At 40.6% G+C, this 16,275-nt stretch overlaps 1 protein-coding gene across 1 annotated transcript; it reads left to right on the top strand.

Annotated features, from left to right (window-relative positions):
• Positions 1 to 1,843: 1,843 nt before the first annotated feature.
• On the top strand, positions 1,844 to 6,665 carry LOC128520810 (up-regulator of cell proliferation-like). Its single transcript, XM_053495218.1, has 3 exons — positions 1,844 to 1,862; positions 1,975 to 2,189; positions 2,253 to 6,665. Exons 1-3 carry the CDS (start codon positions 1,844 to 1,846, stop codon positions 6,663 to 6,665), a joined length of 4,647 nt encoding a protein of 1,548 aa, XP_053351193.1.
• Positions 6,666 to 16,275: the final 9,610 nt, after the last annotated feature.

Raw genomic sequence — 16,275 nt, 5'->3', positions numbered from 1 at the left:
GCCAAGTATTCACTTACTTGTTTCAGTGCATGATTAACTAATCGTGTTCCATTGTCACTTCAAATTTCATCTGGAATCCCCTATCGTGGAATGATTTCTGTTAGCAGTGCTCTAGCAACTGCGCTGGCATCTTGTTTTGTAGTTAGAAATGCTTCTACCCATTTAAAGAACATGTCAACTATGACTAGGCAGTAGCTCTTCCCCTTCACATGGTGTTAGTTTAATAAAATCTCTTCGTAAATGTTCAAATGGTCGCTGACTATTGTGGTCGAGCACTTTGTGTGGTTTTAACACCTCTGCCTATAATGTTTGTGGCAGAAATAACATTTTTTCCCCAAATTTTTGGGAGTAATTATTAAAACCCTTAGTTGAGGGCTTGTTTAGCCCTTAGGCCATTGAGATGAACAGTTGGGGAAGAAATCTTAGACATACACATGCTGTAGACATCAGCTAACAGCCGTTGAGCTGCTTTGCAGCCGATTCTGCCTTCTCGTTTTCCTGAGAAATAGTGTCTTTGCTTTTAGCGTGTGATTCACATTTGCAAAGGGAGTAGGATTGCCTACAGGAGTGATGGCACCATGATGGCAATCAGAGGAATCCGTGACACCTGGGTGCACATCTATATAGGCCTACAAGACAATGCAGTCGGCGTGCGGACATTAGAGACAATGGGTATAGAAATAAACCCTTTCCCCCTTGAAGTAATTAAATTTTGTTGCTTTTCAGCCTGAAATAAGAACAGACACAGGTTTTGTTTTATCCAGCTGTATCTACTAAGTGCATCTTTTAACATCTTATAACTATATGTCCTAGTCAAAGTTCGACCCAAAGCCCTTTCTTGGGGTCATACAGTATGCCCCCTTTCACAGCACACCCAGGGGGAACGAGAATCCTATAGTTTCTGCGCCTATGCTTATGTTGCCCCAGCATTTCCGCAATGGACAACAACTAATATCACAGTCTAAGGGAAAGACTGTAATATTAGTTGTTGTCTATCGCTTTTGAAAAGCTTGCAAGTTCATGCCATTGCCGAAAATTCCGTCAGCGAAAGAAAAGTCACAACTAATATTATAGCATGTGGTTTGTGTTCATGTGGTTCAATATTTATGACATTCAAAAGTGAGCCAACATGGCCAACTTGAGAAGGCAGATGGGGCATATTTGTTACATGTAAATGATTCAGATCATCAAAGTTTAATATTGCACAAAGATAACCTGAGTAAATATAAAATGCAGTTTCCAAATGATGATTTGATTCATTAAGGGGGAAAACGCTGTCCAAACCTACCTGGCCCTACGTATGTGAAAAAGCCTGAAACTGAGTCAGAGTCTAAAAGTAATGAGTCTTTCACATCTCTGTGGAAAATGTTTGGCCTACTCTTTTGTGCAGAATTGTTTTAATTCAGCTACGAATTCTTTTTTTTTCTAATTCAGGGTTTAACCTGTCAATGCCACAGTCATGCCACAGCATCTTTGTCTTATATTAATGTTTTTTTGGACTGAATCATTTAAGTATGACAAATATATAAAAAACAAACAAAAATAGGAAGGGGGCAAATACTTTTTCACAGCACTGTATGCTGTCAAGTGGAAACTGTTAAATTGTGTGGGAATGATGGTAACTGTGGATACAGTAGCATTTTTATGGACATAAGGTTGCTCTGGTAAAGTTGTTGATATATGTGCATGTGCAAACAAGAAATTATTTGGGTGTTGAAACATTATTTCTGGTGATTATAAAGAGTAATACAGAGAGAAAGTTTTGTTTGTCTAGAGAACAAGCTACATTTAATTAACCATGCCATTAACAGACTTTCACTTTCTTTTCATTACACTTAGAGCTATGGCATTTGCCAGCACACGTAAGTATTATTCTTTATATTTATAAAGAATATTTTCAAGTATTTAAAAAAAATGTATTGCCTGTATGAAAAGTTTTCTGTAATTTCTTTCTTCATTTAATTTAATTAATAGAAACAAATCTGGAGAGCTTTCTTCAGGACATGGGGTTGAAGCAACACCTCACTGATAAACTCTCACTGAGTACTGTACTACAGATAGACAAGAGCACAGATGCCCAAGCTCAGTCTAGATCATATTTACCATGGTATTTTCTCAAGAAAATCATGATGGTAAATGTGACTGCAAGAAGTGTAAAGTCTTCTTCATTAACTAATAAGAATGAAAACATGACAACTTTGGACCTGTATAGTAGTTTGGACAGCCTTGTCCTTAACCAGGACTCCAGCCACAATGTTAATCCTTTAGACATGATAACTGCACTGTTCCTTTGCTCAGACAGTTTTCTTCAACAAGAGATTGCATTGAAAATGTCTATGTGCCAATTCTCCGTGCCTTTACTGCTTCCTAATTGTGACACACAGCAGAGCATGCTGATGCTTTGGGCCTTAAGAGATATTGTGAAGAAGTTTAGACCACACTCCTTGTCTAATCAAAGGGGTTTTGTGGAAGACAGGATTGTTCTAGCTGACTTACCCTTAGTGTCCTTTGTAAGACTTGGAGACTGCAGCATGTCAAAATCTCAAATCTTGAACAAGTTGCTCAGTAATCCACAGCAATATCATGACACATTTGTCCACCATAACATGGACTGTGGAGACATCCCAAGAAAAATATCAAATGGTTTGGTGGAGATCAGCTGGTACCTACCTTGTGGAAGTAAAAACATTGACATCTTCCCAGAACCTGTGGCTTTTGCAAACTTGAGAGGTGACATAGGTACATTTGAAACTCAGTACTCATTCCTTTGTCAGATTTCTACAGCAGTTTTTGTATTCATTGATAATTTTGAGGCAAACTATCAGCTACTGACCAATAGGCATGAAAAAACACAGTTGTTTTTGGTGAGTAATGTAAACACCAAAACCTTCAATCTGGATTTGTTAAAAAAAACAGCTACTGCATTGAACTTGAATATACGCAGCATAATTCTTAAGAATAAACAAAACGATGCAGATTTTGTTAAGAATCTGACATCTGCAGTGAGTGATGTTGTTGAAAATTGTTCTAAAAAAAAAAAAAGTTCTATGACTGTACAATTTGAAAAGATGACTACAGTTGCACATGAATTAGGGATTTTGATTGATGAAGACAGAAAGGAGTGCCAAAACGCAAAAGAAAATGCAAATGCAATAACTAGCAAAATACAGGACACACTAAAATTTAAAAAACAACAGCTCCCTTTACAAGGTGAGATCTGGAAGGAACTGGGACAATTAGAGAAAGAAATGTGTAGGCTTCGTAAAGCTGGGGATAAGAATATTGAGATTTATAAAAGTGAACTGAAGGACCAGATGATGAAACTAAGAGAGCAGCAAAGCAGATATGAAATGTCAGAAGCCATGTCCTGCTTCATAACTGCATTGTCAAGTTCAAGTCTTGAACGATCCTTCTTCCTGAAATGGATGCGAATGAATCTGGACAATCTGTCTCGTGAAAAACTATCTGGCCTTCGAGAACTGTACAAAAAGAAATGTCAAGAATCATCTGAGAAGAAGGAGGAGATTGCACAACTTGACAGAGACATTTCAAAAAGTGCATTAGGAACCGAACACTTTTTGAGGGAAATGGGTCAACTGTATGAAGCTGCTGTCACCCTTTCAGAAAATAAACAATCACGACAACAGATGCTACACTTACCCAAATTGTGTGCTGAGCTCCTTTTAGATGGATTTCCTCTTGAACTAGTTGATGGAGATGCTTCAAATATACCTCTAAGGTGGATTAGTGATGTACTGAAGGAGTTAAATACTTTAGTGCAACCCAAGAATAAGATCATGGTCGTCACAGTTTTAGGAGTCCAGAGCACAGGAAAGTCGACTCTGCTAAACACCATGTTTGGAGTTCAGTTTGCAGTCAGCAGTGGAAGATGCACAAGAGGAGCTTTTATGTTGCTTATCAAAATCACAGACAATTTTAGAAAAGTTTTGAACTGTGATCATTTAGTGATCATTGACACTGAGGGACTGAAATCACCTGAGCTGGCACAGCTCGACGACAGCTATGAACATGACAACGAATTGGCCACACTTGTTGTTGGACTGAGTGACATTACTATTGTCAACATTGCCATGGAGAACTCCACAGAAATGAAGGACATTCTGCAGATTGTGGTACATGCATTCCTCAGGATGAAGGAAGTGGGCAGAAAACCCATGTGTGCATTTGTGCATCAGAATGTAGCTGATGTCTCAGCACATGACAAAAACATGAGAGACAGGAAGCTTCTGTTAGAGCAGCTGAATGAGATGACTGAGGCAGCAGCCAAGATGGAAAACAAGGAAGACTACAAGAAGTTTACTGATGTAATGGAGTATGATCCAGAGACTGGTAACTGGTATATACCTGGGCTCTGGCATGGTAACCCACCAATGGCACCAGTGAATGCTGGCTACTCTGAGGCTGTCTATGACTTCAAAACAAACATGATGGACATTCTTGTCAAAAAGAAAATATCTACAAACAACATTGAAGAATTTTTGGAGTGGACAAAGAGCTTATGGAATGCAGTAAAATATGAAAATTTCATATTCAGTTTTAGGAACAGCTTGGTAGCTGATGCGTACATGAAGCTGTGCACTGAATTCCAAAAATGGGAATGGTCTTTCAAAAAGCACATGTACACATGGTTAACATCTGCTGAGACCAGAGTGGCCAATTTTGAGATGATGAAATCAAAACTTGACAAGACAAACCTGCAAGATTTCTTGAGCATCCTGAAAGACGAGGCCTCCTTAGAGCTTGAGAAACAGGAAAAAGTAATTTTGGAAAACCTTGTCAAATACTTTAAACAAACAGAAGGTCATGTCTATCTCGTGGAAAAGTACAGAGAAGACTTTTTTACCAGTGCAAAATCTCTCAGAAAGGAAACAGAGAACTCTGTGCGGAATACACTAGAGGCTGCTGTTGAGATCAGGACAGGGAAGAACAAACTGGACAACATCAAGAAAACACATACTGACAAAATGGAAAAAAAAGTGCTTAATCTTCTGGAGGAGCTCAGGAAAGAAAAAAGTTCAGAAAGTATGTCTGAAAAACAGCTCACTAAAAACTTTGAAACCATGTGGAAGGAAACTGTAAATGAACTTGATTTTAAAAGCTTGGGTAGACGAATCATATCTGACAGTGTTTTTAGCCACTTACGAATGAACATGAATCAGAAGGGAGGCTCCGTCTCCAAAGAGTTAAATAAAGTGAATCTGAATCAATATAACAAAGGCAATTTTATTGTGACACCTGAGAGTTTTCTGCAAAGGATTTTCTACAAGGACTATACTAACAATCTTCAAGAGTTCGCAAACAGTGTGATTAATGTATGTATGCAGTCAATTAATGACAAAAAAGAGAGAAAATCAGATTTTCATGTCACCTACATTCAGGAGATCCTACATATAATTGATGACAAATTGACTTCAAGCAAGAATTTGAAATTTTCTGACAACTTTGAACTCTCGCTTAAAGTGCACATTTGTGCTATTTCTGCAAGAGAATTCCAGGTCATGCATGACCGCTTTATTGAAGAGAATGACCCACTGCGGAGCCTTGAGCAATTCAAAGAGAAGTACTGTGCTGATTTTAAAGATCTGTTCAATAATCGTGATCAGTGTCAGAGAAAGGCTGAAGAATTCACAAACCTCTGCCTGAGCCCTGCAGTTGAGACATTCATTTTTAGCTCCCTGGGACAAGACATTGTTGACAAAATGCTGCTAGGAGACAATGGATTTCAATTCAGCACTCGAACCTTTTTCCAGTACTCAATTTTGAAACAACTTCTGAAAGAGTGGGATTTTCAGAACTACGTAGCTTACATACGATCATATGAAAACTTTGTCAAACGCTGGATACTAAAACAAATTACAGACAGATTTTCCAAGGGAAACACACTGTTTGAGCTGGAACAGAAACATCTCAACGGAGCTATTGTAGAGATAAAAGACGGCCTTAAAAAAGCACAACACAGGACAGATAAAACTGAAAGCATAAAGGGATTTATCCAGAATGTTTGCAGAGAGCTTGGAGGAAAACTTGTCATTCCAAACGATGCATTGGAAGCAGTCATGGTTTTAAGTAATGCCAAACAGGATCAATTTGCTCACTTCCTCACACAGTCTGTAGAGGAAATGGAAGAATTACTGAAGACTAAATTGAGGAGGGGAAGCATTCGAAGCAAACTCGAAATTCTCAAAATCAAACCACAGGATGAGCTTTTCAAGCGTGTGTTTGGTTGTGGGAAACAGTGTCCATTCTGCAAAGCACCATGTGAGGCAGGAGGAGAAGCTCATTCATCTCACCGTGCTTCTGTACACAGACCTCAAGGACTTGGTAGATACACGTATAAGTGCTCAGCAAAACTAGTCACTAACATTTGCTCCACTGATGTAAACACTGAAGCAAGGTTCAGATGCCTGGAGACCCAACATAATTGGCATCCTTACAAGAAATACAGGGAGATCTTTCCAGATTGGCACATCCCGGCTGATCCCAGCATAGAGGCCTCAGACTACTGGAAATATGTGATGGCCAACTTTAATGAGCAGTTTGCAGAAGCATACAATGCCAAGCCTGCAGATATTCCCCCAGTGTGGAAAACAATCACAAAGAAACAAGCAAAAGATAGTCTGAAGGAGTGTTTTAGTATCAAATAAATACTACTGAATAATTCCTCAGGTTACAGGAAAGTTAAAGAACACTGCTTTTAGGCTTGTTATAAAAATACTATTAGCATCTTTCATTGGATACTGTTATCAGTATCTACATAAATTAAATCGTGTGGTTAAAAAGTCACTTTTTGCTCCTGCTGCAAATATTATAGATAATCTCCTATGTTTGTCCCCGCTGCGTAAAGGCCTAATATCCACTATTTATGGTGGATTGATGGGTTTGAGTCACACCCTTTTAAGTAAAATTAAAACTGCTTGGAAGAAAGATTTAAATGTCTCACTGTCAGATGATACTTTAAATTCAATTCTTAAACTTGTCAACTCAACTTCCTTATGTGCCCGCCACTTTTTAATACAGTTTAAGGTTGTACACAGGGCTCATTTTTCCAAACTTAAACTTTCCCGTTTTTACCCAGACATTGATCCTTGTTGTTAGCAATGTAAAAGTGGAGAGGCTTCTCTTATTTATATGTACTGGACATGCCCGAATTTGGAAAAATTCTGGAGGGATGTTTTTAAAACCTTGTCGAATATATTGAAATGCAATCTTAAACCAGATCCTCTGATTGCTCTTTTTGGTATCACTGGAGAGGAAGACAAGGGTCTAACTCCAGCTAAAGAGCGTTTGTTATCTTTTGCGACACTCCTGGCCAGGCGTTCTCTTTTATTCAAATGGAAGGATGCCACGTCACCCACTCACCCCCAGTGGCTTAGAGATATTATGTCTTGTCTGTCCCTGGAGAAGATCCACTACTCGTTATTCAGACTTAAAATTCCAACAGGTGTGGGGCCCTTCCTTTGCTTTTTTCATATACATTTAAAGTTTGATTCCCTTTTTATTTAATCGTTTGTTTGTTTGTTTTCCTTTTCCTTTTTGTTGTTGTTGTATGCAAAATAACAATGTTTAATAACAATAAAACACATAAATTAGAATATCTTCAATTTGTTAAGGGTTACTAATTATTATTTTCTAACTATAAATTGTTGTTCTTTCCTTGTTTTTTTTTTCTTTCTTTCTTACTTGGTGTGTATCTAGATTAGGTTTTTATGCATGTTATTATGCTTTAAAATACAGATAATCAGTATTATAAAGTTATCTACACAACAATGCCTTTTAATCCAAAACATCTAGTCTATTTAGTCCACATCTGGACAATTTTCACTATATCTAGAATTTGAATTATTTTATGTAACTCCTTATAACATTAACATGTCTAAGTAACATTTTCTGGCATTTGTGATGTTTAGATCAATATTACATTTAAATCACCAAATGTTTTAGGAATGGTGACTGAAGTGAGGTGAAACTTTTGCACTGTTATGAAATCAGTATAATCTGATTTACTTTTTAATAATTGTGTGGCTGTTTATAACAAACTGTTTTAAAGTTTTCTTTGAAAAAGGAGGGGGTAGGCCTACAAGTGTTCCAGTTTTTCCCCACCTCCAAAACCCAGTAAATAGACTGGGTATACTATATTATGACTAGCTGTAAACAAGTGTGTGAATTAGTTTATTTATATTGCCTGTCTAGGGTGTACCCCGCGGTGTGCTCTAAGTCTCCTGGGATTGACTTCAGGCCCCCTCTACCCTATACACAGAATAAAGCTGTATAGAAGCAGAATACTGCTTGGCTGTGGACTGGTGTCCAATTCAGAGTGTTTTTGGGGTCACTCTGGGTCCAGCGCAACCCTCATCAGGATAAAGTGCCAACTGAAAATACCGTATGTGTATGCATAAATAATCTCTTATCTCAATGTTCTGTAATTTTATACAGAATAATTTAGCAGCAGCAGAAATTTTTTTCTTTTTTCTTTTTTTAAACAAATACAATTGGCAAATACCAGATAGTTGTTACATGAGTTATTTCACAGAATGACTTTCACACTCAGAACCACATCCATCCCAGTGGCGGCTGCTCTAAGTCTACAAGGGAAGCTCTGCTTCCTCTACTATGTCAGAAAATAAATGCTCTTATATGTATTTATTTACATATGTCGTATTTATATTGGTTTTTAATAAAAGTGCGCTAGAACGCGTTCAACTTCATGACTAGCTCGTTCAGAATCAGGTATTTATTGTAAATTGTTTGACGTTATTTTCTTGTCATACATTTTTGTGCAGCACAGCGCGTTAAACCCCCCTGAAACCCAGCTTCACTGGAGCTCTATGAGCAAGCCCAGAGGAGCTTTTTTCACTGCAGGAAAGCTGGACGGTAATTGGATAAATGCACCAAAATCGTCACTTTCAGGGAAGCTCAGCTTCTCTGGGAGTGAATAGAGCAGTGGGCGGGCCAGGACGCTGGGCTGCTGCATGATGATTGGAGGCACTATTTAAAGGGCGGAACCCCTTTTTTGATTGACAGCATGTTTTAAGTATACATCAGCGCTACAGAGATCAGTCCCATGCGGATTTGCAGGTGAAGTGGTACGAAGAACTGCTGCACTCTGTATTGTTTGCTGGTGATATAAACCATTTTTGTTTGTACAAATCATTCTTTAAATAATAAAAAACGTATTATAGCGTTTTTGACTTTGCTCCTTGTTTCAGCATTGTAAAGTTAGTTCGTTTATATAATTAAAGTAGCTAGTAGAAGGGGAAACTAGCCAGCTAGCAAGCTATGCATAATGGCAGACGCAGACGGTGATAATATTGTTGACCTGCTTTTGGCAAAACCATTTAGTACAGTAGTCTTCCTTAAGAGGAGAGACTCAGAATTAAACGGCAGGGCAGACCAATGCTCAAGATTGATCTGGTGCAAAAATCAGGAAAAAAATAACAGGTCTTTTCAGCTCTCCTGGTATGACAAGGTAAACTGGCTGACTGGAAGTGCTGTGACAAAAAATGTACTGTTGGCCATGCCTTTTGACGAAACCTTCTCAGGGAATGGGATGTGTTTGGTCAAACGTGGGTTTTGAGGATCTGGGTAACTTTGACAGGGCATACAAAAGGCATAAAAAGTGCAAAGAACATAATGAATTTTATGATGAAGGCCTAATATGAGCCTCCCCTGTTTCAAAAGCTAGCAGCCGCCACTGATCCATCCCTTCATTGAGTTAAGTGTTACCATTACAGTGATGGATCATGTAAGTATATAGTGACTTGCAAAAGTATCTAACATATTTAGAATTTATCTGAATAACACATGCACACATTATTCCTGTCTAGGTGTTATTGTTCTTTTACAGTAAGTATAAATTAAAATTCATTATCAGTCAGAAAGTATTTAAATCATATCAAAAACTGAAAAGTGTCTGTTGCATAAGTATTTAAAGCTCCAGTTTCCGGAAGCCCCAAGTGAAAGATATTGTCTTAGTGAGGACACTTCACACAGGAATTTTTAAAATAGGAAATTGGAGAATAAGGAGGTTTTATATTTAAATTAAGGTGATCAAAAATAATGATGATAATGAACCACATTTTCTCAAGATTCAGACTGCCTCTAAGGGTCAACTCTGTAGGAACCCACTTCACCGTCGAGGTCATGCAGGAAGTATGGAAACTCCTGGGCATACAAGCTAAGCTTCACATAAGCCATCACCCCATCTCCTCGGGACAAGTCAAACAAGTCAACCGAACAGTGAGGATTTGGATCAGAAGGATTTGGACATGAATTCTCTGAAGATTCTACAACTTAAGAAGACACAAAGGAAGAGTACAGGGAAACAGTTTTTTATTGCTTTAGGATTAAGTAATAAGATTAAGTTTTTGATTTTTCTTCTAAAATTGTTTAACATAATATCAGCTTTTTTTTTTAAGGTATCTTTATCCACCTCCAAGGAAAGAGATGCGTAGTTGTCTTGATAGTCCTTCAGCTTTAGAAACCAGTAAAATTCTCGCTCTTATTCATAGATCTCTCTATAACGAAGAATTGCGTTTCTTTTGGGTTTTTATTATTAAAGGATCAAAGTTTAGTTTACATGTTTTTTTTTGGTCTTTATTAATTACAATACCTAAATAAGTAACTTGATCATTCAAAGGAGTATTACAGCTTTTAATAGACATTAACTCACACTTGTTGATATTTAAATGGAGACCAGAAGCTCTAGAGAAGAAATCAATCAGTTTAGGATTTGGAAGGCATCATTTGGAAACAAACTAGTGTCATCAGCCAGCTGGCTAATTATAATTTGTCTACTGTCAATTGTAATTTCTTGTAACTTACTTATGGAAATATACAAAGTTAAAAATTGAGAGGCAGTAAGAAATAAATATGGAGATATAGGACAGCCTTGTCTTACACATGACAAAGTAAATCTTGGAGAGGTTCCAAATTTTATATTAATACTACTATTATTATTTTTATATAATGTCCTAACTGTTCGAGTGAATTACAAGCTTTGTAGAAATCTAAAAAGAGCATGTAGCTGTCATTAGGGACGAGATCCACATAATCTAAAAGATCCAGGACTAAACTTATATTATTTGTAATGTGTTGTTTTTTTCTGAAAAACCTGATTGTGATTGATCTATAATAGATTTAAGAATATCTGTAATTTTTTTTTGCAAAACTTAAAGCCATAATTTTGTAATCATTATTTAATAGAGTAATTGGTCTTAAATTTTCTTTACTTTTTTTTGTCTTTCTTAGGTTTGGGTATTAAGGTAATACTTTCTTGTGCCATAGTAGGTGGAAGTACTCAAATACTTTAAGTAACAATGGGGATATGTCTTCAGCAAACATCTTCTACAACTCAGATGTTAAACCATTACTGCCTAAACTTTTATTATCTTTTAAGCTCTTAATAGCCTGTCAAATTTCTGAATGAGATATATTGCTATCACAAGAGTTTTTATCTTCTCTTGAAATACATTTGTTAGAAATAATAGAATCAAAAAAAGAGTTGGCTGAATTATCGCAAAATCTTGAGGTATACAAGTTATTATAAAAGTAAAAACAAAAAAATGCCATTCCCTTATGGTTTAGATTATAGAATTCTATAATTTGTACAAAGACGTTTATTCGAAAAATCCATATAATTTGACTTTTCCAGCCTGAAAAAAAAAAAGGCAAAATTTTGCTCTCCTTCTTCCAGCCATTTTTTTCTGGATTGAACATAGGCTTCCTTAGCTTTAGACCTGTATAGGTCCATCTAATTTATTTCGAAGTTTAGAGTACTCAAGCTTTTGATTCTTGGTCAATAGTTCCTTTACCAAAAGATTGTTTAGTTGTGAAAAAATATCATCGTCTAAAATTCTATTTTGTTTTGTTACACTGCTTTTTCTTAAGAATTTCCATAATTCATATTTTAAAAGCTCCCAATTGCATCTATGAGATTTTTGTGATTCAGCTCTTCCCCATGTGGTCGAGTGGGCAAGTTCCCGCCTATGATTTACAACATTAGCCTATCAGAGCTTGGTACAGGTTATATAAAGACTGCAACTAGGCTACCTGAGATGCGTCATTGCTAGCTCTGCCCCCTTGGTGTGTGTGGGTCTCTATTCAGCAGGTAGGTATAGCCATTTGGCTAATGTTGCAGTGAGTTTGTGCATTTCAGTAACTCTATTTGTTGTACCTGGAATAGCACCTTTGCAGCTTTACAGCGGTGTGCAGGATACCAGGGAAATGTTATTGCTAGCTCCACTTTTGGGGTGTATGGGTGTCTAATTAGCAGGTTTGTGTAATTACTGTATGTTGCAGTGAGCTTGTGCATTTTAGCTAATACGTTGTTTATTGTAGCTGGAATAGTATCTTGTTCACTGCTTCAGGGTGGTGTGCAGGCTACATGGGATGCGTTATTGCCAGCTCCACCATTGGGGTGTGTGGGTCCTTGTCTAGCAGGTATGTTCTAGCTATGTATGTTCTATGTTGTAATGCTGCAGTGAGCTTGTGCATTTTGGCTAACCATATTTACTTATTGTCTAGTAGCAGCACCATGTTTCCTGCCTCTGCGGTGGTGTGCATGCTGTTTATTTTCTGTTGCTTTGAGTCTGTCACCTTTGAGTATACTGCAGAGATTTTGTCTGTGAGCAACTGTTTGACAATACCTGCAGGACAAATCAGTTCATTGGGAGCGTTTTTTTTAAAATACAGAACAGGAGACCGGTGGCACTGTTGTTTTGCTGCTACAGTACCTCGCCTTGCTGTTTTGTTGCCACTCTGTCTGGCTAGCTGTTCTAGTACCGTGGTGTCAGGAGCATGGAGTGTGAATTGGTTGTGATCACTTACGTCACTGTGCGCATGTGTAGTATAGGAAAAATTAGTTTACAGCTAGCCTACCCTGCTCCGGGTAAGCCTCGGTGTCCTCATAATTAGTGGGGTATTACGCTGTTTAGCTCATCCAAGCTATATTTTATCTGGTCTTTAAGTGTGTATCTGGTCAATGTAATTTTAATAAACATTTTGCATACTGATTCCATGTCTCTGCCCTTCATGGTAACAAATTTGTATGCCTATTGTAGCGTTTTTATCGCCGGAAAGGATGGTGGAGGGACGAGTGAGCTTATTTGCTGCCCAATGCAATGGCTGGGAGTACTTTATTTAGCACACACGCAGTCTAACAAACAGTATGGACAGCACATTCACCCGAGAACCTATCTCCCATTCAGCCCAAGCATGAACCGGAGCACCTTTCACACGTCACACACCCAACACACACACAACAGGGCCGAAGCCACTAACCCAAACACCTTTCCCCATCATGGTGAACACACCGACATCCCCGCAAGGCATGCTGGTCGTCAGCCGCCGCCCCGCCCACGCCACACTGCCCCCACCCGAGCTGTGACCGTCCCTGGTCACCATGACGAACTTTGTTTCGGAGGCGTGGAGGCGGTCGGCGCTGGCGGTGGGAACGCCGGCGTCCTTTGGCAGGTGAGGGATGAACGCGAACATAGTCCTGAGGCGGTCCGGCCTTCACAGAGTTCGATGTTTTCCCGGCGTGCGGCTGGTAAGGCGCAAGACGGTCCCGGTGGAGCAAAACTCGTGCCTGCCCTGCCAACCGCACCCGGTAGATGACATCGGAGAGCCAAGCTATTACCGTACAGGGGCCCACCCAGTGAGACACACGCCCGGCCGAGAGCCCCCTCCTCCTCCTTCCAGAGGAACACACCCACACCTGCTCGCCAGCAGCAAAATCTCGCCCCTGGCTGTGACTGTCCACGCCCATTCGCCCCATAGGTGCCCCCACCCGAAAGTCTTGCAGCGGTGCCCGCGAGCGCTGGGTGGGGCCCTTCTGCCTGGCGATGAGCGGTTCACAGTTCAGCTGTGAGACCGGCGGAACGACTGCGGGTGACGCTCTGCGTGATGCAGTAACACGGCTGCAGGCTGGCCCGGACGGCTGATCACCACCGGAGGGCCTGGAGGACTGCACGGGGGGAACGTTCTGCGTCGAGGGTTCTACGTCGACACGGCGCTCCACTCGCTCGCAGTACCGGCCACGCGCTTTGCTGCCCGGCCGGCGAGGTAAAGCGCCGGTGTTAGCGCGTAGATTTCCCGCTCGGTCTGCTACCGGAAGTTCCGCCCCCCCGGGTGTGTGCTGCTAACCTGTCCGGCTGTGGTTTGGGTCCGAGCAACCTGGCTACCCCGAAGTTACCACGCAGAGTTCCGCTGGACAAGTTCAGCACCGCACCCCATCTATCCAAAATGTCCAACCCCAAAACGCAGTCCTCCTCGACATTCCCCACAACGAACCCGTGGGAATAAGTTCACTCCTGGCAGGCCTGCCTTTGTCCACGATTCGTCCCCTGCAACTGATCCAGAATGCAGCAGCACGACTAGTTTTTAACCTTCCCAAGTTCTCCCACACCACCTCACTCCTCCGCTCCCTGCACTGGCTTCCTGTAGCTGCCCGCATCAAATTCAAAACACTGATGCTTGCCTACAAAGCTAAAAATGGCCCAGCACCCACTTACCTCTCTGCGCTAATTACACCACGCACTGCACCACGTTCCCTCCGATCCTCCAGCACTGCTCGCCTCATCCCACCATCTCTCAGGGATCGAGGGCGGCATTCATCCAGGCTCTTTTCTGTTCTGGCACCTAGGTGGTGGAATGAACTTCCTCTAGATGTCCGTACATCAGAGACTTTGACTATCTTTAAACGACGACTCAAGACGCATCTGTTTCTCCGGTACTTGGACTAACCCCCCCCCCCCCCACAAAAAAAAAAAAAACGCCCGTACCTTCACGTAGCCCCCAGCAACGGCCTAGCCGCGATGGGTAGCCCTGTCCCCAGCTAGGTTCACCTACCGAGCGCCACTGAGCTGCGGGCGGTCGCTCGGCTCTTTCGCCGATGTGATGTGCCGCCATTATGGGCTCAGCGTGCTCGGCCTCGCGCAGCGCCTCCTTTTGGTCAGCCGCGTCCGCAACGTCCGCCTCCGCCCCGAGCTCCAGTGCCGGGATTTTCACCTCGCCGCTCCGCGTTGGTTGCCGTGGTGTGCTCGCTTTAGCGCCGTCGGGAAAGCGCTTCTTCAGTGCGAGTAGTCGCTCCGCTACTCGGCGGCCCGCTTGGATTTTCAGAAGGTCCTCCGTTGTGCGCTCGAACCCGTTACTCTCCATCCCACGTCTGACACCAATGTAGCGTTTTTATCGCCGGAAAGGATGGTGGAGAGAAGAGTGAGCTTATTTGCTGCCCAATGCAATGGCTGGGAGTACTTTATTTAGCACACACGCAGTCTAAAAAACAGCATGGACAGCACATTCACCCGAGAACCTATCTCCCATTCAGCCCAAGCATGAACCGGAGCACCTTTCACACGTCACACACCCAACACACACACAACAGGGCCGAAGCCACTAACCCAAACACCCTTCCCCATTGGACCCAAGCCCCTCACTACGCCAAAGCTCGTAGTCCCTCATGGCCAAAGGGGGGTGATGCTAACAAAAACCCACGCTGAAGCCGCCTATGAAATTCTTAAACAGGTTGCATATTGGCCTGGTATGCAGCAAGACGTGGCAGAATAATTAAAAGGTGCTTGATGTGTTGCCAGTTTCAACTATCAAATCCCAATCACAGAGCAAAATTGCAACAGAAATGAGCTTCTCTTGGACGGACAAGCAAATTAATTGGGTAGGACTTCTGCCGTGATTAACACGTGGTAACAAGTACTTTCTCACCATGGTTTGTGAATTTACGAAGTGGGTAGAATGTCTCCCAGCTCCCAATGACAACATAGTTGTATCCATAAATGTTATTAATAATTAGTATATATTAATTAATAAGAACTACCATCAGCAGAATGTTCTGTCCCATGTGATAACCATATTTCTTTGCCCTACTGTGACCTCCAAAATTTGGTACCTTTGGTGACTCCTGAAAGAAACAGAAATATACTTTGTGCCTTTTAGAAAACAAAAATATTTTTTAATCCCCTGGCATTTAGAAAAAATAGAGATAAAGCCATATAAAATAAGAACACCTAGAGAATAAGGCATAAAAAGAAGATATTTACAAGAACAGAAGAAACATCACTAGAATCACACGAAAAATATGTAGGGATCGCCTAACTCTGCAACATAGACCAAGGAGTCATAACAACATAAGTAAAGTCTTTATTTCTTTTTACATTTTTATTCCAATATGTATTCTTTCACTCCTCTTCCAGTCATTTGGTTTTTTTTGTAATTACTTCTTCCAAACAAACACACGGCCTC

The sequence above is a fragment of the Clarias gariepinus genome, chromosome 1 (assembly GCF_024256425.1).
Source record: "Clarias gariepinus isolate MV-2021 ecotype Netherlands chromosome 1, CGAR_prim_01v2, whole genome shotgun sequence".
Lineage (NCBI taxonomy): Eukaryota > Metazoa > Chordata > Actinopteri > Siluriformes > Clariidae > Clarias > Clarias gariepinus.
The sequence above is the reverse complement of the archived record's forward strand: the minus strand, read 5'-3'. Positions and strand labels throughout refer to the sequence as shown.